The 25,801-nt window shown below is 43.0% G+C and overlaps 2 protein-coding genes across 3 annotated transcripts in view; both read right to left on the bottom strand.

Moving 5' to 3' along the window:
- Positions 1 to 251: 251 nt before the first annotated feature.
- On the bottom strand, positions 252 to 12,779 carry MFN2 (mitofusin 2). Its single transcript, XM_042883243.1, has 19 exons — positions 12,727 to 12,779; positions 12,421 to 12,547; positions 11,787 to 11,965; positions 10,979 to 11,114; positions 10,476 to 10,638; positions 9,863 to 9,987; positions 9,447 to 9,555; positions 9,242 to 9,349; positions 8,705 to 8,858; positions 8,393 to 8,460; positions 8,100 to 8,221; positions 7,702 to 7,828; positions 7,322 to 7,426; positions 6,718 to 6,820; positions 5,970 to 6,190; positions 5,671 to 5,820; positions 4,582 to 4,778; positions 4,043 to 4,177; positions 252 to 3,203 (listed from the first exon to the last, which is right to left on the bottom strand). Exons 3-19 carry the CDS (start codon positions 11,959 to 11,961, stop codon positions 3,134 to 3,136), a joined length of 2,268 nt encoding a protein of 755 aa, XP_042739177.1. The 5' UTR covers positions 11,962 to 11,965; positions 12,421 to 12,547; positions 12,727 to 12,779; the 3' UTR covers positions 252 to 3,133.
- A 76-nt stretch (positions 12,780 to 12,855) lies between these two features.
- The window catches only part of PLOD1 (procollagen-lysine,2-oxoglutarate 5-dioxygenase 1), a 28,909-nt gene continuing 15,963 nt past the window's right edge, over positions 12,856 to 25,801 (bottom strand). For both annotated transcript variants that reach the window (XM_042883022.1, XM_042883021.1), the window contains 18 exons: positions 25,282 to 25,373; positions 24,631 to 24,767; positions 23,305 to 23,468; positions 22,718 to 22,830; positions 21,546 to 21,609; positions 20,415 to 20,512; positions 19,986 to 20,087; positions 19,763 to 19,894; positions 19,371 to 19,492; positions 18,623 to 18,727; positions 18,075 to 18,200; positions 17,167 to 17,308; positions 16,535 to 16,648; positions 16,258 to 16,323; positions 15,820 to 15,924; positions 15,287 to 15,433; positions 14,853 to 14,978; positions 12,856 to 14,606 (listed from right to left, as the gene is read on the bottom strand). In XM_042883022.1, coding sequence (XP_042738956.1) covers positions 14,451 to 14,606; positions 14,853 to 14,978; positions 15,287 to 15,433; positions 15,820 to 15,924; positions 16,258 to 16,323; positions 16,535 to 16,648; positions 17,167 to 17,308; positions 18,075 to 18,200; positions 18,623 to 18,727; positions 19,371 to 19,492; positions 19,763 to 19,894; positions 19,986 to 20,087; positions 20,415 to 20,512; positions 21,546 to 21,609; positions 22,718 to 22,830; positions 23,305 to 23,468; positions 24,631 to 24,767; positions 25,282 to 25,373 — 2,111 coding nt within the window. In that variant the 3' untranslated portion in view covers positions 12,856 to 14,450. The remainder of the gene's footprint in view (positions 14,607 to 14,852; positions 14,979 to 15,286; positions 15,434 to 15,819; positions 15,925 to 16,257; positions 16,324 to 16,534; positions 16,649 to 17,166; positions 17,309 to 18,074; positions 18,201 to 18,622; positions 18,728 to 19,370; positions 19,493 to 19,762; positions 19,895 to 19,985; positions 20,088 to 20,414; positions 20,513 to 21,545; positions 21,610 to 22,717; positions 22,831 to 23,304; positions 23,469 to 24,630; positions 24,768 to 25,281; positions 25,374 to 25,801) is intronic.

Genomic DNA, 25,801 nt, shown 5'->3' with positions numbered 1-25,801 from the left:
AAAGAGGGGAGACTCAGGTTGGATATAAGGAAGAAGGGAGGTGAGGCACTGCACAGAGTGTCCAGAGAGGAGGTGCAGACACCCAAGGTCAGGGGATGGGGCTGTGAGCACTGATGGAGTCCCTGCTCAGTGCAGGGTTGGACCTGATGGCCTTTAGGGTCCCTTCCAGCTCCAACCATTCTATGGCCCAAATGCATCATACTTACACTTGCAGACTTTGAATCAAGATACACAGAACACAGCAGGAGAAATACTTTTTCCAATTCATTTTTATTTTGGTTTCCACTGCTTTTACAGCATTGATACAGGAATAATTCATGCAAATTTATCACCTTAAATACAGCAGAGAGAAAACTCACTGGTAAGAGTATTTCAAAGAGCTCCATCAACATAACACAATGAAGGTACATAGCAGCAACAAGATAAAGTGCACTGAGCTGTTGCCCTTAAATAAGAGCTTGGGGAAGACTGCTTTTAGAAGTACCTAAATTCCCAGGATTAGTTTATTATTTCTAAAGAAAAGCAGAAGATAACCTCCTTGCTAATAGTGTTCATTCCTCCACCAAGCTGAATTAAAGAAGTACTGTGTTGGAAGGTCTTTCTGTTAGAAGTCTGATTCGTGATCACCCAGCTGCTATTGACAGGGTTACAGATGCACTTGAACAACAATTATCTCCCATGTTAGCAGTTTTACTTCTTACAAAATCCAGGCAGTTCTTTCCTCTGTTCTATCTGTTAGCACTACAGTGAGAGCACCTCCATCACCAACATCTGAGCAGCGCCACAAACACGCACTGCCAAGACACCGCGTTCTGAGAACACACCAATCTCTTTGCCTTCACCAATCTGACCCCAGCTCTGAAGATCAGCTCACTGATCAACTTCCTCTAAGGCCTGCTGAGATCTAGCAGCACGTCTCCAAGGGCAAGGTTGGTACTTCAGGTAGTCAAGAGTTGCTGACCAATACATCATCTCCTTCTGCCTGGAACTGGCAGTTTCCTGTTCTATCAGGGATCTGCTTCATGTTTTAACTCAGCACTGTACACTGCTTGTTATAAATGTGTATGTAATAGCCTGGAGACAAAGAGCTCTGCTGTAGGTATTGTGTGAATTCAGAGTAATAGCCCACAGTGCCACTTGCTCTAGCATACTTCAACACTACAAGCCCAGAGAACACAACACCAAAGGCAAGGACTCACATTTCTCTCTCAGCCATTCTCAGTTCTGATCCAAACCACACTTGTGTACTGGTGGCTCCCTGAGGAAACTGAACACAGCCAATGAAGTGCTCTCTGATGGAAATAGCTTCTTGGTTTGGGCTGAATTCAAAGCTGTCCTCTGAAAGTGAAAGCTGCGTTTGCTTCTTGCCTTTCAGGGTCACAATGAGAGTCTGCCAGCTCCAATGTAACCAAGATAATTCAAGTCTTACTGCAAATCTTAACACAGCCTGAAGTACTTACTGCCACTTCACTATTCTTTCCTTGAGTGTCAGGCAGCTTCTTTCTGGAACCTCACATGGAGCAGAGAACGTGACACAGGCACATATATTCATACCTGAGCATGAATGAGGAATCCTAAGGCTAGCTGATTCCATTTTCAAGTGGAAAATCTCACTGTTGTATAATAGAACAAAAAAGAAGCACCTTAGTACTCCCAAATTCAGCTGTCACTTGCTCACAGATAATTCATATTCTCCAGTGTTTGATTCTGAACAGATTTAGGTTGACACTAACCCCAGAAATGCAGGATTAATTCTGGATTATGGAGAGACATTTTGTGGGCTATGTAAAGATCATTCCCAAAATGTGGTAAAGTACATATCCACCAAGTGGAAAATAAGTCTTACAGCACAGGAACCTGATCCTGCTACTACTGAAATCAGTGGGAATTCTTCTGTTATCAATTCCAGAAGGAAGAGGCTCCAGTCCTCACAATGCCCAAGTCTCATAATCAAAATTAAGAATTGTTTCAGGGCAAAACTCAATTAATTTCATCTATTTATAAATAAAAGACATCTGGGAGAAGAAAAAAATGACTTAACCCATTCTTACCCCAGCATTAAATAGGAAGGATAGGTCTCTATCATCATCCTCACACTTTTAACAGAAACAGATCTCATTACTGCATGGACTTGGATCATCCTACGGGAACTCTACGTGAAGTGAAATCTCTTACAGCGTGTGATCCCTGTGCTGCCCTCATGGCCAGCTAATGGTAATGGAATTCCAAAGGCCTGCTTCCAGAAACACTGCTGTGCAATTACCAAACCCCACATTCATCAGCCTGTCTCACAAGGCAATCTGTCAACTGATTCATCTTCTCATTCCTAATTTCCTTCTTCAACAAACTGTTAATTATCATCACCACTTCCTTCATAGCAGCTTGCTATGGCTTTGCAAATTAGCTGCCTACAATGTGAAATGAGCCAGATTGCATTACTGAAGAGCTCTGAAGAGGAAGAAATTAACTCAGAAGACAATAAAGGTACCAAAGCAAAAATCTTAGTCCCTTTTGCTCTGGAAGAGAACTAAGTTTTGTTCACAGGTTTAAACGTGCTGACAAAAATAAACCTGTCCATGAAAATAAACAGTGCAGCAGATCTCTGCCACGTTGTACAATAACAGAAGAAGAAGCTAGGAGATAGGTTTGCACAGGCTACGAAAGTGCTGTGAAACTGTTCTGTGTGCATAAGATTGCTGTTTAGAAAAACAGCTGCTTGTCACATACATAAACTTGGGGCTTTGAAGCCAAAAGCTCCACCTTCATGTAGTAAGATGAACGACTCCATAAAAAACGATGTGTTAGAGTAACTTTTAAACTGATGAACACTTGTTTATAGAATTCACTGTTACTGTACTTCATTTTGATTTTAGAAGCCCCCTGTAAATGTACAAAGCACACATTCCTTCCAATGTAGCTTGTTCTCCTAAGCAGGAAAAGAAGAGCTGCAACAGCTAGTGTTGAAAGGTGGGACACAAAACAAGGATGCTGAATCCTACTGTTCACACAGCAACTGGAAACTGGCAGGAGCCTTTTGCTCATTCCCTTTAGGGATTCCATCACCCACCATATTCTCTGCAGTAACTGAAGGAGCACTGAAGGGAAACAGCGTTGTTTTTCTCCTCTTCCCACACTATCTGCTTTGCTGCAGGTACTGATGTGTGAACATGTTAAGTTCACTATCGAGCCAACCCGCCTTATTCCTGGAAAGACAAGAAGTCTCTGTTAGGTGAATAAAATCATTCTTCCCAAGGCAATCTGAAAGAAACACGAATAAGACTACTCCACAGCAAGGCATGGAGAGGAATGCCAAGGGGGTCCTTTCCAAAAGGCTGCTACTATTCCTTGTCTCCTTCAGGTCAGGAACACCATCCTGCCAACAATCCCCAGCTTCAAGGCTCATAGTGAGATCTTGGTCACAGCTTTAAACTGGTCTTATTATTTGTGTGGGTAAGGTATGTTAAAAAAATTATTCCCAACAGCTTTTGCAGAGTGAAGACAAACATCAGACTCAAATCTGTGCAATGGCAAGGGTGAGACTTTTTAGATGATTTTCTAATTGCCTGGAAAAGTTTGCAGGAGTAGAGGACTGTACATTTTGGTAAACAGACAAGAACTGTAATTTTGTACTAACTGAAAGAAAGAAGGAAATGGGATTTTTATGAGACAAAAGATTTAAAATGACTGTTCAGAGTACATGGGCTGAGCATCTCTCCTTCTTCTAACGGGTTAAAATAACAAAAAGCACTGCTCACCAACCCCAATATCCTTTCTCACCCAATAATCTAAGTGACTTTTCTTTCTACTCGAGGCTGCAGAGTATTGTTTTGATATTTCTACCAGACATTTTAATACATTGCAGAAAATTGTTTTCCATGTAACGTTAAAAAGGAACACAATACAAAAAGATGTTGATGTCTGCAAATCAAACACTATGATGAAAGAAGGGCTGCCCTCAGAGGTGCACCCTCATCTGAGCATCTTGGAGCAACCACACGAAAACCAATTATATGCAGATGTTTGTGTAGTAAGAAAATCTCACCTCAGCAATTTTGCTTTGCTCTGCAGTGAATCCAAAACTTCAATTTTCTTATTCATGGCAGAAATTTCCTGCTCAAGATTCTCCCGTGTAACATCCACTTGCTGACATAACTGAGCAAACGTTCCAGCAAGCTCTCTGTGAAACGGGAAGAACAGTGTAAAGTAAGAATGAAACACAGAATTCAAGGAATAAATGCCTTCGATGAGTGGTGATGACACTGACTCAGATGCAAACATCTTTCCCTTCTGCACAAGAACACGTTAGAACTGTCAGAGAAATGAGAGACTGAAGTACTAAGACTAGAGCTTTAGAAATACCCACATAGGACACCATGTTTATTAAGAAAACCAACAAAGTAACCCACAGCATTCTCTTTAAAACACATGTATTATTATATTTTTTAGTCCTGAGTTCAGTGAGCAGATATCTTGCTTTAAGAAGCAATATCACCCTAAACAAACAAAGCAAAAAACAGTAATTAAAAAAAAAAACAACAGGAGAATTCAGATAAAGATGTTAGGTAAATATAGGCAACCTACTGTTGGACTTGGTGGCTGCAATTAGATCCTGTATAGCTGACAATAAGCTGCAGTTTCTCTCCAGCATATTCTACAAACTGCCGTTTGAAAGCTCTCTCCTTCGCTTTTGTGGTCCAGGTGAGGCGTTCATACACATAAAGCAGCCCGTAAAGACCAAACGAGAGAGCAATCAGCCTCCAGCCCACAGCCTTCCAAACCTAAAACAAGCACAGGGGAAAACAGATGACACAGCTCTATTAGAAGTGATGCTGCCTCCTAGCAATGGTGCACCTGTACTTTAAGCACATGAGAGTTAGCCAGAAACCTCCAACAACAACCCTGACCTGCAAGTAGTTTCACTGATCAGACAGCTTGCTACGAATGTTCAGCTTACACACTTAGAATACCTGCAGGTTAACTTCTCCAGGTCATTAAAGTCACCTTTACATGCACAAATGAAGTTGGCCTAGCTCACAGAATTCTTGTTTCTGAAGGAAAAACCATTTTTAGGGAACCATCTTCCTTTTGACAAATCATCCACCCCCCACACGCTCTGAGAAAGCACAGAGGTAAGGAACTTACTGGAGAAGCTTCGTGTTATTTGTAGAAAAGAAACTAGTTACCATACAACTCGAGTTAAACCTCTATTACTCTTTTCTTCTGCAGTTTTGGGAGACAACATTCTCTTGTTTTTCCACAAGATAGAAAAGTAGGCAGTGCTGATTGTACATGAAAGAAATTAGAGCATCTATAATTAAGTGCTCTCCTCCTGTTCCAGGTAGGAAGGTATGCATCATCAGAGGATCTAAGCAGAAATCTCAACTTCAACCTCAGTTCCTAGTCCTCAGTCAACAGGAAAAATACATTTTTCTTTCTATTCTCACAAGAATACCCGATTTTATAACACAATTTGAAAGGCTTTTATCTTCACAAAACCTCTGGTTCCCTACGTAACTATTGTGCAAAATTATGCTTGACGTTTTATCTTCTATTTGCACACAGAAAGTGTTTTGCTATCTGTGAACTGGAAATATCTACAGGTCTCTGCAGTGACTCGACGCTAGCACCCCGAGGTTATTTATCTAGATGCTCCTCAGATTGTCAACCCACCACGCCACCAACCACGATGATCCCCATGGAAGTTCGGGAAGTTAATGAGGCCAGTCCAGTGACCATCGACACCATGAGTTCTTCCTGGGTCATAGAACCCTGAGGCAAAGGAGGCAGACTGGGATTTGCTGGTGTTAAAGGGCGTTGAATCTAATTAGAAAAGCATGGAGAAAAACAAAGGAAACAAAAACAGAGTACAGAATAAAAGAATGCAAGACGTTGCCCTTCCCAGCAAAAACTGTTCAGCAGGCCCTGGAGTTACCAATACCCACTGACCCCTGACCACTAAGTTACCTTACCTGGTCATTATAGCCCATCAAGGCCCGCCGGCCATTCTTTGGTCCCAAAAATCTGTTCACTAGCATCGTCCATCCAAGAGAGAAATGGAATTCTATGTCTTCTTGGAAGTCAGCACAAAGCTTATCACAGTTCAGATCATAGCTGAGTGTGAAGCACTGCCGGGGAATTAACATGTCTATCTGGCCTCGCAGGGAGAGTGGAAGCAGTGGTTTTAAGCCATCTGCAAGAACAGAACATAAACTCATTCAGAAAATAGGAAATTGAGTTCACAGTAATTAACTGGACTTGCATTCCATAATCAGAACGGATATTGGTTGTTCCATCCTCTGCAGCTGTTTTTGTGAGTATCTTGAATTTCATGAAGCCAAGCAAGTTGCAATGCAGTCAATTCATATTCAGAAGGATGCCTTTCCATGGGCATTCCCAAATCTCTAAAGGTAGCTATAGTGTACAGTTTATCAACAGCTTGAAAAACAGGAGGCCAATTCTAAAAGTGCTTCTCTCTCACTAACAAAGGATTAAGCTGATTGATTAGATTCATTACTAATGCACTGAACAAGTTTAGCCAAAGAGAGGAAAAAGCAGGAATAACTCATGCTCTACATATAAGTGCTACTAATCATGATAGAAACTAAGACAATGCCACCTGCAAACAACCATCAGAGGAATAAGAAACCCAGGACATCCACCTAGTTATTCTGCATTACAGTAACAGGAACGAAGGGTAATATTGCCTGCAGAACTGACCTATCATTTCTTGCTGCATTGTCTGCAGGGAAGCTGTGATTGCATTGGAACAACGATCTGACATGTTACGGCCCAGGCCTTCCTCAATGTGTTTATGGAGCTCCTGACAAACAGAGAAGGGTTACTGAGATTAAATAAAAGGAAGACGTAAGTTGCAGGTGCTAGAGCTTCCCAGTTAAAAAAAGCTTCCAAAGCAAGAGCATGCATTCCATCTGCCCACTCTTCTAACATCAGTTTCATTTTTCTCCTTCCTTCAGTGGAGGAGAGGAAAAAACCATGCAATCTCACAAGTATGCTGTAGACTGGAAAGGTTTTGTTTGAGGTACATAATGGAATACACCATACATGTGTCTGTTTAATGCTGAGGTTAGTTTTAAAGATAATTTCCTTCCTTTTTTAACACACCATTTTTCACAGAAGCTACCCCAGTGCAAAACAAAATTTAAGAGAAGACACTTTGCAATATTAAAAACTCAGTTCCTCCTAGTTGGAAGAATGTTAAGTGTCTCCAAGAGCTGGTGTAATTACTGACTCAGAGCCCGCTGACTAATTACAGGGCGGCTCAGAAGCTGTTAGCAATCTACAAGAAGCAAACACGACTTACATTCTTGTAAACTTTAAGAACGACTTGAGAAGGATGGAAATCTGCTTGGTATTCATCTACCAGCACTGAAAGCCGCCTGATTTCTTCTGCCATTGCATTGGATACCTGGAGAAGGAGCCACAGGACAAAGTTACCATACTGCTCATTTAAAGCATCTTGTGAGTCTCCCTGAAAGTTACCCCCAGGTGTTCCACTTTTCCTTTTATTGCCTCAAGGAAAGCAAACAAACAACAAACCCTGCTTCTGAAAGCATTTCTTCTCTTCCCATCTGTATCTCCCACATTTCTACCCCCTCAGACCTGTCAGCACTTTGCATTTTTCTCACCACACTGGCAGCTCTTTCAGACAATCCCTTCTCTTTTTCTGCAGCCCCTCCTCACCTGCCTCTCCACTTCTTCTGTGATCTGTTTGATTTTCCGCTTGTAGTCTTGAGTGAGGAGCTCCAGCTGTTTGTCAATAAAACCCAAACGTTCCTGTCGTTCCTCTCGCATTTCCAGACAATAAACTCTGAAAAAAAGGTATCCATGGCAAAGCCAGATAAGCACATTTCTGATCTGCAAACACCTGGAACTCCAGACAAAAGACATTCTCCAACCCAAGAACCAAGTGTACCAATATCTACAGTGCATTGCATACACACAGCACACAGGATAAAAAGGATGCTCCTCTCCCAATATTTCCACATTTTTCCTTTGCATTTTAAATGCTCATACTCTTTAATTTTCTCTCTAAGTGCAAGCTTGTGTCATGAAAGCACCGAGCATCAGCATCTCCTCACCGCTGTTCCTGGGCAGCAACATGCACTGAATCCATGATGAGACGAACATCCTCTGCGATCTGCTTTGCTCTCACTGTATGCTGCTCAAATTTTGTTTTCACTGCTGACTGGGAGATACATTCCTGTACACAACAGGCAGCCAAGATTAGCAGCAGGCAGAAATACACTAACACAACTTGTCTATTTCCTAAGTGTGCTGCCACTCCATGTACATAAGCTCCACTCCCCGGCCTTTCAGGAGTAAGATGGGAGGCTTCAGGACTAAATGGGATGCTACAACACTTAACACTCACCTCAAATCTTCTCTCAAAGTTTTGAAACTCAAACATTCTCACTTGAAAACCATCTGCCAATGCTCCACCTGAGAGTAGGAAGGTACAAAACAACCAATTAGGTTTTCAGAAAGCATTCAGATGTTGGACATTAGGATATACTCCTGCTTTACCCTGAAGCCAATGCAGAAAAAGCAGCCAATTCATTCTCTTTTATTTTGTCTGCTCTCTTAAGAATTTGATATTTTTAATAAATTCAGTTTTGCCTATTTGTGAAACAAGATATTCTCTTATTTCCTTTGCTATAAGAAAGGCTCTGTTAGCTTTCCTCACCTCCTTCTGGCATCCCTTGAGCCCTCTGAATCCTGGCATTCAGCACTTCTTTTGCTGACACAAAGAAGATTCGATCCCCTGCCTGTGCTCGATCCACCACACCCAGCTCATCTACCAGGAAACTGGTGCAGCGCTCCATGTGCTGCCGACGCACCTGAGGGACAAACAGGAACACCTCCACGTGCAGTTACAGCCACTTTAAGCTCCATCTCAAAAATCAGATCAGGCACTCAGATGCCCTCTGCTGGTCTAAGCTACTAATATGAAAGAATAAGAAAACAACCTTGCAGTCTATAAAATCTTCCAGAAGTCATCCAAGTCACCTAACTTACAAACTGCCCGGTGAAGTTCTTATTTCCACTTTAGAAATCTCCAGAGCCATGCTGTGATCACTAGCCTATCCTCCCTCTAGTTTCCACACTACAATAATAAAAAAAACAATAATATCTAACACTTTATGGTTCTACACACAAGGACAAGAGTCAAAATGGTTTCTATATGGACTCCAGGCAAAGAGAAGGAATTTAAATCACAAACCTCTTCCATGTACTCTGGTTCAGAGGCAGATGCATCCCAGCGGTTATTTAAAATAAATATATTGGGTCGAGACAGACGTTCGTTCACCTTGTGAAAGAACTGTTTCTCCTGTGCAAAATGGAACACAATCTCTTAAATTAATTTGTCAACACGTTTCAACTTCCAGCCAAATTCACTGCCCACTATCAAGTGAACTTGAACATACAGTTTGCATCAACGTTGATTCCGAATTTGCCACCAGAACAAATACATCAGCATCTAGACAGAACTTGTCGATCCAACTGTCCAGCTCTGTGGTTACATCAATGCCAGGGCTAAGAGCAGAAAGAGAAGAAACAACGTTATTTTGGTGAAATTTCAAAAACATGTTTTAAAAAGTTCATACAAGACTTGTTTCAGCTATACAGGGCATTATTTTCTGTGTTAGAGCCACACTGCTTTGAGGTTTTAGTTTGCAGACTGCAAACTAAAAAGGACAAATCAAGATAAACTGTGGCTGTTAACTGCAGGAAAGGACTTTGGTCACTGTCTCAGATTAAAACAACATTGACGTCTGCTAAATTTATATTTGAATACAAAGAAATGTGTGGTAAAGAGAAAAAGAAAGACAGATATTGTCACCTGTCCATGAGCACCAGGTCATCCTTTAAGAGAGGACATTTGGAATTGGGCCACATCACGCTGACTAGGCTGCCAGCATTCAGAAGCTCATCTTGATGGAGGGCATGAGCCAGCTGGTTTACTGTCTAAAAATGAAAGTTTTATATATCTATAACATTTCCCATATGCTAAGACAATTATCTCCCCCCAAAATTGGTCACAGACAGTTTAAGATAAAACCCAACTTGGAATTATCTCCCAAGAGTTTTCCCACACCACGTGTTTCCCCAGCCAGAAGACAACCACCCAAAAAGCGTCTATAAGAATAAGGCTGAGGAACTATCAGGAAGACTGTAACTTTGGTCAGCCATCCAGAGCTGAACTTCCTGAGGCATCATTCCAACTCCCTATTAGCACAATCACAACATATCATCTTCCACATACAATGAAGTCTCATGCCATAGCTTGCTTCACTCCTCCCTTCCTACACTCATTGAAAACCTGCTGTTGATCTCTGCTCCTTCAATGAATATAACCCTGAACTGTTAAAAGTCTATTCACAGTGCTTTCATTTTCCTTTTCTGGTACTGGAACACAGCTCTTCTCCTATACCTTATGCTTAAGGAAATTGTACCTTAACACTCTTCTTTTCCTCTGAGCCTTCAGTAAGTAGGAAAGCTTCATGACCATCGGTCCCTTCTACACGCAGGAAACAATTAGTGGTGTGTCCAATTCCTGAAGGAAGGACTTTGTCCCATAGCATGGCATTTATCACAGTGCTTTTTCCATTGCTTGTCCTGAAGCAAGATTAAAGAATAGCATAGCTGGGCTCCTGAGCTATTTAGGTACTTTTTTGATGTTACAAACAATAAGCCATCTAAATCAAAGCAGCTCCAGAAGTATTAACAACTTAAAAAAAAATTCCATTTTTTCTTTTAAAACTTCTTCCAAAAGTCTATGTTCTACAATATTTAAGTCCCATTTACACAAGTACTGGCACTAGGGACATCTGCCACACGTTGCATGCAGAAGCTGGAGCACTAATGCTTCTATAAATACTTTTTACTGGCTATGATCCTAAAGATGCAAGTTTCTCTACCAAGTAGGGAGTGTAGCCAATGTAAGCACGTGACTTACCTTCCAAAAAAAGCCACTTTCATGTGTCGCCTTGCCAGCACCTCACTAATGCCACTGACTTTTGACAAGTAGCCTTTGACTTCCAGTACCTGCTCTTCTGTGGTGACAGGATCAAGCTCTGCATTCTTGTGTGTTTCTAAAAATCAAAATACATCATGCCTCTGAATCCCTGAAGCGATCTGCCTCAGTACTAGGTGAAACATCTCCCCACAATTTAACACACACAACCAAATGCTTATCTGTATCCCAAAGTTCAGACAGGTCATGCTGAAGTATGCAGTTACACCCACCAGCATTTATTTGCCAGTCTCCTTCCTGTACCTAATAACCATTCTTATCCTCAGGACTGCTTTAAGCAGAACGCATCCAACACTTCAAACATTCCAGCACCCTTAAAAAGCTTCTCTCTGCATCGTAAGCTGTAAAGCCAATTACTGTATATGTTCCATGTCACTGGCAATGACGTGTCTAGGCAAGAATACTGAAAGGACTATATGCACACAACCAAAAGAAAGGATTATACGCACACAACCAAAAGAGCCTTAAATGGTTCATTTAAAAAAAATAGTACACAACACACACACAGAAACAACCTTCTCCAACAACAGAAAGTAGCCCACTAACTAGCTGGGTTTCATAACTTACCACCTTAAGTCAGCTTTGAAATACAAATTCAATAAAATAATTTTCAGTCAGTCCCTCATACAAATACTGAGACATAAAGACAGACGTATTTATAAATAAATGAGGGTTCTGATGCGTGCCTTGGGAACCACGTGCAGGCAAAGGACCATTCAGCTCAGCTTACCCTCCAGGAATGAGGAACTCTCATTGATGTATGCAGCCAGCTGCTCAAAGATGCCATTGATTTTCTTCTTTGCAGTGACAAAATGTTTGAGTGGAGAAGCATTTACCTCAGCCATGTGTCTTTTATCCTTCTTCACTGCAACTATTGATTTGGAACGAGTGAACAACAGGGACATTGCGCTGCAGGGAAAAAAAATCAGTAAGGAAAAGGGGGCTCACTGAGGCCTGACAGCCACACAACCAAGTGTCCAATATAATCATAGAATGATTGGGCTGGAAAGAACCTCAGATATCACCCAGTTCCAACGCCTGCCATGGGCTGGGTGCTCCCCACCAGCTCAGGCTGCCAGAGCCCATCCATGGCATTGTGCTCTCAATCCCACTGTCTACATCATTACAGTACATACACGTCTAAAATATATACTGAAAAAGGTGGGGTATCTACTGAGAGACAGGGAGACAGCCACCTAATGAGCAGACACCGACTGAAAACTACATAATACACAACCTAGAGATCATTCGACAGGAAATGATTTACTTCTCATGCTCAGACATCTAGAAAGAAAAAAGCCCACCTTACCTCCTCACTTCCACGGCACAGCCCACCAGGGATCCTTCCCTCCCGCCCCGCTTACTTTTCAGGATGTGTTTCGCTCTCACAAGCCGGACATGGTCAACTCGAGTCCCTCCGGAACGCGAACAGCTCCGTTTCTCCGTTTTCACCCTCAGCTCTTTCCGCCACGCCGAATCCACTCGTCCTCCCTGCGACAGAGGCGGACGGAGCGAGTAGGCCTCAAGCTCACAGAGCCCTCACAGAGCGGCGGGCGCGCGCCAAAAAAAAAAAAAAGGCGGGAAGCGCCTCGTCCCACGGCGCGGCCGCACCTCAGAACGGGCAGCGGCGCCCCTCCACCCCCACACTCATCCCTGGCGCCAACGCTCACCTTCACAGCCGCTCCCGCAGCGCCGCCATCTTAATCCGCGGCGCCGCCCCCTGGGCGGGCGTGCTGTGCCCCGGGGCGCTTCGGGAGCTGTAGTACCGAGGAACGGCCCCGCTAAAGAAACACAGCCACTGAGCGTTTTGGAATAGTTTAATGCGAATTTTTTTCCCCCTTCCCCCCCCATCCCGGTTGGAATCTGTTTGTGAAACGGCTCCGCGCGGATTCCGATCACAATGTCGGGCAGAGGAAAAGCACAACGAAATAAGTGGGGGAGGAAAAAAAAAAAAAAAAAAGCTAAATAAATACATACACCACGTTGATGCTTTCTCAACCATTACCCTAAGAAGTCCCTTCATTTGGTTATAGCATGAGGCGTTACGGGTTTCGGTTAGCGCGGATTTTTACCATTTTCAACTGTTTTTCTCCCCTGGGCACATGTGGGTGTGCAGCATTAAAGAGAGCCTAAAGAGCCCTCAGAACGCAGCCCTGTGGGTCCACCCCAATCCTGATGTGAACGGACCGCCTGTGAAACAAACCAGCCTTCAGACACAGAAGGGCGTCTAAAAAGCAGAGCAGGTCTCTCACAGGCGGCAATACAAAGGCTTCGCCCTGCTTCCCCTCCACCCACAGCTCTATTCTAGGCAGTTTTTTAGCCCTATTGGTTTGCCACAACCTCTCAGCGCTCACCAACCCATTTCTATTGGTCTCAACCCCACTGCAGTGGGGTGCTTTGGTTTGCAATCTCAAATAATAGAAATAACCAATAATGATTTCCTCTAAGTACCAAAAAATAGTTCTCCTACAGCCATGGCTCAAACAAGCTGGAAGCAAAAGGGAACTACCCAAATAATCACTGAGAAGTGGAACGAGGCCAAAGATCAGTGAGGCCTCAGGATTGTTATCTCACCATTAGAGCTTTTGAAGATCTCAACATGGATAGAGCTGATCTGAGCAGCAGTGAAGCCCTCGTGGCTGTTCAACTTGTTGTCAACCCTCCCCTTTGCCTGGCTTAGAATGCTCCCTTTAAACTGCGGTAACAGGAGTTAGGGAGGCTATATTTTTTTTATATATATATCTTCAGACTAATCCCAGAGATAATTAGTGGACCCTCATTAACTAACACAAAACAACTATACTGCCATTGCTGCTGCTTTGAACTCTGTGATGTGTTTCCAAAGACTGTGAAGAGGTAAGGATGCAGATGATCTTCAGGCTCTTACTACTGAGTTTCATCTGGTATGACATGTAGCTGTTATGACTCCTGGAGCCAGCTCCCTGATTGTTTATGTTTGGTATACTATCCAGAAATGATTTTCTAGTGTCCCGTATATGCTGTGGATATAAAAAAGAGATTCCAGCTACTTGGAGAGAAAGCTTGTGACTTGCTTCCAAAGAGCTGGATTTCCAGTCCAAGAAAGCATTTCTGTAAAGCCAACCAAGCCATGAAGGTTCAAGTAAATCGCATTTCCAAGACACAGCTGATGAAGAGCAGAATCAAAAATGAAGGCACAAAATCTCCTTCCAAATTCTACAGCAACATTCCTAGATATGACCTGCAGTATCAGAGAGGGAGATCTTCCAGTAGTGGAGTCTTAACATTGATTAAAAAAATCAATATCCAAATAGCTTTGATCAATGCCTTAGAAACTCTCTGCAGCATTCCCTGTTTCCACTCAAAGTCAGCAGTGAGCGGGGCCAGGGAAAGGTCCTTCCTGTGAAGCATGGCTCTAGGGGTCAATAAAAGACACTGCAATATAACGGGTTCCTTTGGTGGTTGGAAGACCTTCATGGTAGTGGGTGAGCCGTCCTGGATGCATCAGAGTCCAGCCTTTTCGTGGAGCTCGAATCGAGCAGTTGTAGCGCAAAAACCGGCAGCCTCCTCCCTGAGAGATACAGACCAAGAGACACATCAGCTTGGTTAAATCACCTAAGGAAATGGGTCTCTGCCTTCTCTTGGCAGCTCTTCAGAAAGTGCGAGAAGGGAGCTGGGGAATCCATTGTACCCTAACATGCTCAAAAGTCCCCTAACATAACCCAGTCGTTAACCACAGTCTTCAGTGTAAAGAAGCCAATAAGGAATGTTGTGCCTGGAAGGCTGTGCTTCATACCCAACACGCTGGCAAACTTACCTCATAGTCTATTCCAACCCTGTTCAGAGCAATGTTAATGGTAAAGGTGGAAGCATCATGATGGGGCATTAGAGAAGGCTGCTCATCAGGTTTGTAGCGGACCACAAAGGCTAGCTCAAACTGAGTCTGCAGGAGAGAAGAAAAGAGAGAGCATCTGTTGCAGAGCTGCAGTAGCTCGTGGTTACTGAGCTGTGGGATAAGGTGTCATTTGTAAATTGCACCTCACTGCTAAGAACAGCCACAATAACACAGGAAAGTGTTACTGGAAAACTGTATTTTCTGATGCATACACTTCAAGTCATAGTTCAGCATTAGTCCTCCATACCAGTAAACAGTACACATATTGCAAGAGGATTCTAGTAGCCCTTTCACACAGCTGCTATTGCAGCAGGTGCTGAGCTGACCACGAGTTTTGATGCCATGGTATTACCTACCTTGGTATAGTATCCCGGGTACAGTTTCTCAGTGATGGGTGCAATATAGTCCAGAAGAAACTTATACCATTCTCTTTCAAAGCCAATTTGGTTCATGTGGATATCAATAGTTGGGACATTCTCATATCCTCCTTGTATTCTACTGTCCTGAAATTGAATCACAAAAAAACCAATGAGGATGGGCACCTTGGACTTCACAAACAAAAAGCACTTTTTTTCTGGTAATTACCAATACATATGAAGTTCACTTATCAGGATTTTCAGCACAATAAGCTCATTTCAAACAATCATTAAACCCTGAAGGGCTGAACACTGTCACACTGGTGGACAGTATAAGGACTCAGAAAAGTTAATTAACATTCAAGAGCATGTGCAAAACCATGGAGTAAATTAAGGGGAAAATTAGCAGTATTGAGGCCAGTTTCCTGGTTTAGCTGCAGGATCTAAGGCCTTCCTAGAGGAGGTGCTACTGTCACCAAACATATAAGGACAAAGTTGTCACCTGGAAATTAAACAGCTCCTGTTTTTCTTACCGTATTGTCACCTGTGGACCACTTGCCATAATGCTCCATTTCTTCCACCAGCTCATCACAGGCAGTGTCAGTGAATATGGGGAACCAGTACACATCCGGGCAGGGCTGCAGAACGTGGACAGGTGAGAGCAGCAGAAATAAGGACAAGTGCTTGAGGCAAAAGGAATATGACTAAACTGACTGTATATAGGGTCAGATTAAGTGGAAAGAGACTACAACATCAAGGATAGAAGTTTGTCTTCTGATTGATGTGTCCTACTTCCACCTTACAGAGCTGGAGATGGACTTCCAGAATAATGATTTTGCTCTAAAAATACTTTCAAGGTCACGTTTCCTCTGCATTTGAACGACTACAAGGTCATGCTGAGCTGTGCAAATGACAACAGTGATAACACAAGTGTTCTCTCATTTTGATGGATACGAGCAATGTTTTCTTACCATTTCTACCAATTTCCCTTTCAGAGCTGCTGTGTAGTTTTCATGGATGTACTTTTCTCTCCAGTCCTACAATTAAAAGCAAAAAGTCACATCTGAGGGGCTTGGTTAGAAGGGCAAACAAAAGTCACGCGGTGGTGCCACAGTACTTCAAATGCTTTGAAAATCCAGATGTTATGAATCACACACAGTCTGGACCTTCCCTGTTGGTGAAGCTGGCCGTCAGATCTTCACATCCCACACAGCCTGCCAAGCCTGCAGAGCAGGCAGGTTATCTCACCTCAGGGTTGCTGAATATTTGCCAGAGGTCATTGTGGAGGTGACTTGTTTGGTAATTCTCCAGAGACAGTATGTGTCCAAACTGATGTCGATTTGTCAAGTACATGAAGACTCCCTGCAGAACAGAGAGAACAATCAAGTTTTGTTTTCACATCTCACATTTTTTGTGAGCAACTGTGAAATTAAAGCAGCGAACAATTTCCCAGTGATGATGGCTCTGCTCAAGTGCTCATCTCTTCCTTTTTTGCCTGTGGACTTTTCATTCTGGATATGATAAACTTTGAAGGGTTATAACCAGAGTTGGTAATTCTGTGCCTACCACCAGCCAGGGCTGAAAGCAGGTCAGCTGCTGTAAGATTTGGTTCTTTCTTCTTAACCCTGTTGTCCCTTTTTAGAACAGACCTGACTAGGCCCATGAACCAAAATTTTATCTGCATTTAGCAGTCCCTGGCTCTGTGTGGTTTCACAGCAAGACAGAAATCCTTTACTGTTCCAAGCCTGCACAGGATTCAGCAATGCTGCTTCATCCTGCCCCGTACCCCAACAGAGCTGAATGACTTGAAACCACTTAATCTTGTCACCTCCACACTGGTGTGCAGTTCTCCCCTGCCAGCATCCCCCTCCTCTACTGACCTGATTCCGCACGTTGTGGCAGAAAGCCATGTCAGCATCCAGCTTGCCACCGTGGAAGAGATCTCCCTCGTCAAGCTCCGATCGTAGGGCTTTACCTTTCACCATGTAAACACTGCTGATGTAGGGAACATTCCAGAGCCCACTGAAACACAGGGGTAGGATAGTGAGATTTGAAAGAGCAATAAGGCAGGAACTGTTGGGCTGGAAGGCAGATGGAAGGCGGCACCATCATGTCAGCAAGGCTTGCTGCAATGAGCCAACTTGGAATGGCAGGGAGAAACCGTGCCAACAGGAGTTGTCATTTCAGGAAAAATCATTTATATTGCCCAGAGCTTTGAAAGAGTAAAAATGCCAGGGCACTGTGAAAGCAATTGACTGATATTGTATGTTTCCGCATGGGACATAATTAATGTCTTGAATCTCTTCCCAGAGAGATCAACATAATTTTTTCCAATTATTTTAAAAAAACTGAACCAGCTGAGAAGGCATAATCTGATTTCCAGCATTTATTGCCCCAAAAAAGGCCCCTCAAGAATATGAGTGAACCAACAATTGTACTTTGTGAATATTCCATTCATCTAGATCACCTAGAGTATTATGAAGACAATCTAACAAAAATTAAACAGCTTTGTATGAGGTTTTACAGACTAATTGTAATCCACAGGTGGGAAAACACATGACTGTGGTGATTTCAGCATATTTAGGGCTCTCTACATCTTACTCAGCTCATAATAAAATCTGCATGAAATCTGTGCTTAGGGAAGAACAATGAGCAGCTTCTATGAAGGGGTTCAGACTTCCTTCCCTCTTCTATGCCCCAAGGCAATTATGTTCCCTGGTTTGATGATAATGTGCACCAGCTTTGTACCTGAGGGAGTGCATCAGTAAGAAACTTGCTGTATACTCACACCCTCCTCCTTTGAACAATATCCACGTAATCTTCTGAGCGGGCATAATACCCATCAGGGCTCAGTGCTCCCCAGAAATTTGACCACAGCTTCTCATGACGACTCACCAGGGGTGCAATCACCGACCTGCGAGTGCAAAAGAAAAGTGATGTTACCACAGGAAGTGAAGGAAAAGATTTACAAACCACAGGATACTGAGAGGCAGATTATCTTTCACTAGCAGCTTCTATTAACTATACTGGAATAAAATTCTGCATAAGCAAATGTAAAAAAAAAAATTTACAATCTCGTATCTAACTGCACCCAGCAGGAATCTTAGAATCCAGTTTATTACAGTGACTACTTAAAGGCAAACTTGGGATGATTTACATCCATTACCTAAACTCAGTCACTGCAACTGCAGCAAAAAAGGACCAAACAAAGGCATACATCTGACATTTCATCTCCAGCACAGCTCACCTAGCGGCCTTACATGTCTCACTGATAAAGGAGCTCGTGTACTCCTTTGTGAAAGATGGCTTAATGACTGCTCTGACCAATGAACTCACTTGTTCTGCTCAATGAGAATCCTTAGCGTCTCCGTGTTCTTCAGAACTACTTCAGCATCCAGGCTAAAATAATAGTCACAGTCAGGATCCTTTCTGCACAAATCCCTGTAGCCAGAGAACAAGAAAAGTCACATCAACATCCACCTAGAACAGAGTAAGACAAGAGACAGAACAGTAGGACCTTGTATTCTAAGGGTCTTTCTCTAGGTGTTAGGAAAGTGAGTTTAATGTAACAACCCAGACAGCCAGCATTGTAAAAGGACATTCACTTCAGAAGCCAACAGCACACGGTGAAATGCAGTGAGTATCAAACTTAGCCAATTGTTTCCACAGCACAGGCTGAGTAGATTCCCATTTATGGTTGGCCCAATTCCTGGCCCTAGTTCAAACTCGTATCTCCTGATCACCAGTCCCTACCTTTACTACTACACTCCTCTTCTTTACAGATATGGGTGCATACTCTTTATGTGTAGGACTTGGCATAGAGATTGCTGAAGATTAGAAGTGAAGGGTTATCCTCCTAACAGAGCAAGCACCCAGCAAGAATTTGGTTTCTAAAACTGAAGGAATGGGGCAGATCTTTTTCCCACATTGTATAATGGGCATGGAGAATTAATGCTAGAAAAACTGAAAGAAGAGAGTAATTGAAAGACATAAAACATCCCGCTGACAGTGATGCTCCTCAGAAAAACCCTAGTCTGGACACAGACTGATGCTGCTAGATGTCATGCCTGGTCTCTTCACTTACATGCCCAAGTTACGCGCCTCAGCATTCTCCACCTCATCATCTGGTCCAATCACTTTCATAGCAAGATATTCTTTGCTGTGCTCCTTAACAAAAGAGTCCACTTGCATTGAATGGTGTTGCTCCTATGGAAGAGAAAAAAAAATAAGGACAAGAAGGTGAGATGAACTCATCTCAGACTGTTCAACATCCCGTTCCTGTGAATGTCAAAGCAGACAAGCAACAGCTCTTCCCATTTCCACATTTTTACAGCTGGATGCATCCATTATGCAGATGAGTACAGGGATTGCAAAGCCTGGCAGGGTAGTCAAAGGCTGCAAAGGTGACCAGAGAACAGGAAGAAGTACACATTTTCCCAGCACTTGCTAAGACTATCACAGGCCAACTTCACTTACGTGGTTGTGAATGAAGATTTGAATTCGTTGCTTTGGGTAACGGAGATTACGAAGCCGCAAGAAAAACTGGGAGAGAAACGGGGTGGGCTGCTCGATGAAAATGCCAATCAGAATCATTGGCAGATCCTCATCCTACATTCAGTGAGAAGAAACATCAGATACATAAGATTCCACTGCAGCTGTAACACCTATCTTGAGAGCTTGGAATAGACATCAGCCTTACCTTAACACCTGTGAGGCTGCGCAGACCTTCGTCACACACAGTACAGCCAGTCTCAAATGTCCATATTTGAGGAATATAGTTTCCTAAGTAGTTCAGCTGCAGCTGCAAAGGGGATTTGTCATGTTAAACATTAGAGGACAGAGGAAAATCTTTGCCTCTGTAGGTTTCAAAGATCACACTTCGGCAGAACTTCATTTCTGTTTTCCTTGGACTAACAAACCTAGATTTTGACAGTCTCTGGGCCCAACTGCACATCAACCTTTGAACCAGACCCATCTTGCTGCTATGGGCCTGGGGCACTTATTGTCTCTCAGTGTAAATGTGCACAGTGAAAGTCATTATATGGGAAAGCACCAACCTGATATAAACAAGTCTAAAGGGTTACTTTGGAACAAATACATACCAAATCTTCTTAGGATTCCCACTTACCTTGGTGGGCCCATTTCCATGAATTATTACAGGCAGAGTGTCATATAACAAGTTTCTTGCTCTCACTCGTGCATTTTCAAACTTCAGAACCACCTCATCTGGAAATGACATTGTCATCATGTTATCAGAAGAAGGATTTATAAAAATTAGCAGCACCATACCCCATTTCTACTCAGCAACTGATGACAGATGATAGCATAGACCTGGATTCTGTGAAGCTGGACAAAGAATGGAGCTCGCTGGCTGATGATCACACCTTCTACTGGGAAGCCACGCTTTAACAGTCTTTCAAAACAGGCACTGACAAACTCCAAAGTTAGGAACAGCTACTGAGGACCAGTGAGGATTCAGAGCCTTCTCACCTCTGTGCACTCTGCACCTGCTGCCTCTCTTTTTCAGCCCAGACAGAATTCTGCCCTCCTGGCAGTTATCACTCAATGTATCTCCTCAGTGCAATCACACAAAATTCTTTGCAAAACAGGCTAAGCAAGCACGGATCCAAGCTCTAGTCTTGCTGCTATCATGAGCACAGAAGCAAAAAATATAACACTGTCGTTTTCATTTTTCACCTGACTGAAACAAAGATGGACTGGTGCAAGATAATAAACTCAAAACATTTGGCAGTAATCTCAGTATAATAACTTAATCACTTTGACACCAACTGGCAAAATCAATCAGCTGATCAGAAACCTGTTATGGGTCAAGTGCATGCTCACAGGCTGTATCTGGATTCATCTCACCTTTTATGGCATTCCAGACATTGTTCTGAAGCAGAAAGACAAGGCAAGCCCTAGGCAGTGCTGTGTGCTGTTACTTGCAGCAAAGTGCCTCCCATTTTCAATCTCTAAGGCTAATGCAATCCGACATGCTTGGAGATCAAAGTGGCAAGGAGGGGTAAGATGGACAATTTGACCTGCATTCCCCAAGTGAAAAGGGAAATGCAGTGAGAATCTAGTTGGTTACACTGGAACTGCAAATTAATTCCAGAATTCTGCAGAGGCTTTTTGCTGGGGCTTGTTCTGCAGGGACAGGAATTTCTGAAACTTAATCCCTTCAGCCACAAGACAAATTTATTTCTGGTGTCAGCACGCAGCTGCATTCCAAGGAGAAATGAGCTTCCTCCCATCTCACCTAATGCTCCATTTAGGTTTTGGAAGATCCGACTTCTATGGTCTAGACTGATGTTGATGTTTTCCTTTAAAAGAATGAGATGCATAAGCTTAATTAGAACATTAGCAGTCATCTGTTCTCCACATGTGAGAAACTTTATGCAGAACAAAGATATATCATATTTCTATAATTATTTCCATACTTCCCAAGCTTGAAGCCTGAAACATTCCCAGATCATCCTTATTTTCAGTTGAAACTGAGAAAATTCACCATTTTTGAGAACTTCAACACATTATATTCAGCAAAACCATACAAACAAACATTTTAAATACTAATCTGTCTGTGCCACTAACAATATGCAGTAAGTACACTTGCAGCACGGTCACATAAAATCCACGTGTAATATGCAGGAATGCCAAGACAACAAAAACATCTGCTGTCTAGACAGTTTCTTGCCATCTATCCTCAGGTAAGGACTCAGACACCATTGTCAAACCAGAACATAAGAGTGCAAGCCCAGGCTGAGCAATCTTTGTTTTACCCCCTGCTACAAATCGCACTTGGATTAGATTTTTGTTGGACTAAAAAACTCAGCTCTGACTTAGCAGAGCTCAGTGTCCCTGCAGGCATTTATAAAGACTGATTACTGGAAAGGACAGCAGGGTGCTAACATCCGCTGTCTTGAATGCCAAGCTAGTGGAATTAGTCAGCCTTTGTATGGCATAGGGCCAGAAATGCAGATGAGAATATTAAAGGGGCTGCCCAAATGTGCACGTTAAAACGGCATGAGTCACATTCAGATTTGGGGAGGTAAAAAAAAAAAAAAAGAAGTACAGCTACTCCAGCTGATCTGAAAGCACCTTCTTATTTCTAAAGGTTCCTCTTGACTTCACTGTTACAGTTGCACTTAATTCCCATTTGTGACTTCCCTCCGCGACAGCTGACACTGCATAAGGCACAGCAAGGACAACAGAAGCTAAAGCCAGGACACAGGGCTTTTCCTTTCAAAGCTTTCCCAAGGGTGTAGCTGCTACAATGCTAATTTTTGTAAGGAAAACAGATAACTGACATCCTACTGGCCTTTTCCATGCAATAATGTCAGAACAATAATTCTGGGGCAACGTGCACCTGACTTTTAAACTTGACTTTTAAAATCAACAGGGATACCAGAGGAAAAGCTTAACGACACATACTCTTTTTTCTGGATCCAAAAAGATCTTGGTGTAGAAGAGCTGGTCACTGTCATCATCCTTTCCTTTCCATTCCTCTACAAGTTTTTTCAGGTTCGGAGCATAACCTATGAAGCCTGCAGGAACAAAAATAGAGAGGTATTTCAACGCAAGTCCTTAGAAAAACTGAGGACTTCTGCATACCATACTCTCACTTTGTTTCACACACAAGTCTCATTCCACCCTGTGATGCAGCAGTTACACCAGCTTTCAGCAGAAGCATGTACAGACCACACTTCCCAACACTTCCCTGAAATTAAACCAGGACCAAACAGAAAAGCTCAGCTATCTCCTGAATAACACCTCACAGCCAAAGCAAAGACAGTGAGCAGCTTCCTATCCTTCAGATATAATTCATAGCTGTGTCTCCTCCTGTAAGTAAAAGACATCAGCACTGTTAGGCATTCCATTGCGAGTATTTATGCCCTGATTTCAGTTCCCAACATCTTCTACAGAGATGCTTTCCACATTTGATTCCTTGATACTTCTCCTGAAAGCCTTCTAAAAAAGGGCAAAGTGATTTTTGGCTAAAAGAAGGTTCTGATTCTTACCTCCAGAACCCAGGAAGCGCTTTCCATCTCGCACCGGAGGGTACTTGGCTTCCAACTTTCTGTCAGGATAGATGTAGTTCTCTGCTGAGAAGACCACCTTGCTCTTGGCTTGTTTGAACTTCTTCAGCAGTTCTGTGGGGCCCGATGCAAAGAGTACATCATAGCTAGAGTAAAAGACAAACCAAGAAAGGGACAGAAAGGAATGGAGTTAGAAAAACATGCCAGTACAAAAAGCTTCTAGGAACAGCTGATTTATCTGGAATCCCCTTCTTTTAGTTCTGCTTCACAGTATTATATTTTTGTCATAATTACAGATAATTGAATTGAAGTCTTATTCATACAGGGGAAGATGTTACTTTCCACTGGAGAAGATTCCACAACATCTTGGGGTAACTTACACCCATGCTTACAAAGTTTTCACTGATAATAAAACCAAAACTTCCAAGTCACAAAACATGCAGATGTGTTCTCTTCCCCATTTTGCAACTGTGAAGCCCTGGTGCCTTCACTCATTAAGGTTTATTCTGCCATTCCTTTATAAGCACACTCCTTTCTAAACTAAATAAATCCATAGGTTATGCCTTTTAAATCTTTTGGCATCCTGCCATTCTCCACAGAGCTCTGCAGATCTTCAAAAGGGATCTACAGTACACAACAGTCACTGCATGCTGGACTCTAGCTGCTCTCTCTTCAGTACTGCATAAAGCTCACTAATTCCCAAGCAACACTCACAGAATGAGACTTGAGTTTTCAGCAAGAGGATTTGCAAACTACAAACCCACTCTTGGTGAGGAACAACATTCTGAATTCCAGAGATGAATCATTCTCAACCTCTAAATGCACGTAGACACTCACTGATCTCCCTGCCATGGGAGCTGGAGACAGATGCCAGTATCGCAGCCCAGCCTGTTGCTGGGCACAGAAAAAGACACTGAGACTACAAACAATTCTTTTTCTCTTTCACATATCTCTGGCAGACTAATCTCTGGCTGTCAGGATTCAAAAAAATAATAATTCCACTAAAGGAATCCAGAGAAATTGCCCATTCTCGGAAATACGAGCAGCCAAATTCCACCCTGGCAAAAAAGCAGGTATAATACTATCTTATTTTGTATTATACAAGAGTTGGGATCAGCCCATTTTGGTCAGACCTTCCCAACCGCCACGAATGCAGCTCTGAGCAACTCTCAGGTGACTGCAAAGAATTCAGGTGGATAAAATACAGACCTACACACACTTTCCAGAAGCAATCTACTTTACAGTTAATTTCTTCTGTCCAAACAACCATCTGATTCATTTAATGACAAATAATTTCTGATCCATTACCTTTCTGTGAAAAGGATGATCAAGTCTTCCTTATCTGCATGCTGCTTCAAAGCCGATTTCAAGAGACGGACCTTCTGTCCACCTCCTGCTGGCTTCTTGTCATCTCCACCCCTCCACTCCTCATCCAGCCCAAGCACCTGAGGATGACAGACAGGGTATCCTCAACAGGCCAGCAATGCTCAGCAATTTCCCAGCAAGGATCACAAGAAAGAACCCAAATTAATAGCTTCACCTGTCCTGTTAAAGCCCAGCACAAAACCAGGAGCACCAGGACAGACAGACTAGGCATACATGTCAGCCTTGGAACTACTCTATGAGATGGACAGTCAGAGTAGCATGCAGCACAGTAACAGAGCACTTTCAGTACCAGGGATGGGAGCATCCTAATCTGTACTGTGCTTCAGAAATGTAACAGAAAAGTGTCACAGAGCTCCAATGAGCAGCAATTACAGACCTCATCTCAAGCCACCACTGGGGATGGAATAAGAATGCTGCACAAATGTCCACAGTGGCAGCATTTTTCAGCTGAGGAGTTATGTCCACTCCTAAGATTTGTTCGTTTTATGGCCAACTCCTAACCACTCCACACTCTTAGGAGTGCCTATTTGAAAACCTGCTTTACCAACCACCAGCGAGGCTGCTGGCCATCACCTGGATTTTGTAGTTGAAGAACTGGGCTGATCTTCTAAAGCGTCGAAATCCCTCGGTCTGCTTGGTGGCAACAGTCAGAACCAGCAGGTTTTCTGCATGCAGGAGAAAACACAGGAGACACTTCATCAACTTGCACTGTTCTCAAAACCTGCTGTTCTATAGTTAACAAAAATGCTTTACTCTCACAACACCAAGCTAAGGTAGGGATCATTAGTCTTAAAGGCAATTCACAGCTTCGACAACAGGAAGTCAACAGGAGCACAATCCAACCACTGGACTTTCCCAGCACCATCCTTTAAGCTGGTCATGAATCCAGCAATAGAATCCAGGAGTCCCAATCTCCGCTCTGTCACTGCTGTTGGTGGACAAAGGTTATGTCTGCTCTGTACAACACGGATAGCTGCCCAGTTCCATTTTAAAACAGGCAAGGGAGGTAGCCTAGCTGTGGAGCTTCCACATCCTGCTGAGAAGCAAACAGCTTGCCTACACCTCCCCAATTATCTCTACCCTGCACAACGCT

Source organism: Lagopus leucura, unplaced genomic scaffold, assembly GCF_019238085.1.
Source record: "Lagopus leucura isolate 7727_CA_CO unplaced genomic scaffold, USGS_WTPT01 Super-Scaffold_100037, whole genome shotgun sequence".
NCBI classification, from domain to species: domain Eukaryota; kingdom Metazoa; phylum Chordata; class Aves; order Galliformes; family Phasianidae; genus Lagopus; species Lagopus leucura.
The sequence above is the reverse complement of the archived record's forward strand: the minus strand, read 5'-3'. Positions and strand labels throughout refer to the sequence as shown.

Coding starts and splice junctions, on each gene's coding strand:
- MFN2 (XM_042883243.1), bottom strand. CDS start 11,961: ATGTCCCTGTTGTTCACTCGTTCCAAATCAATAGTTGCAGTGAAGAAG. Junction 7,829..8,099: donor GTTGCTGCCCAGGAACAGCG/GTGAGGAGATGC, acceptor CCTTTTTTTCAG/AGTTTATTGTCTGGAAATGC. Junction 3,204..4,042: donor AGCAAAGCAAAATTGCTGAG/GTGAGATTTTCT, acceptor TTGTCTTTCCAG/GAATAAGGCGGGTTGGCTCG.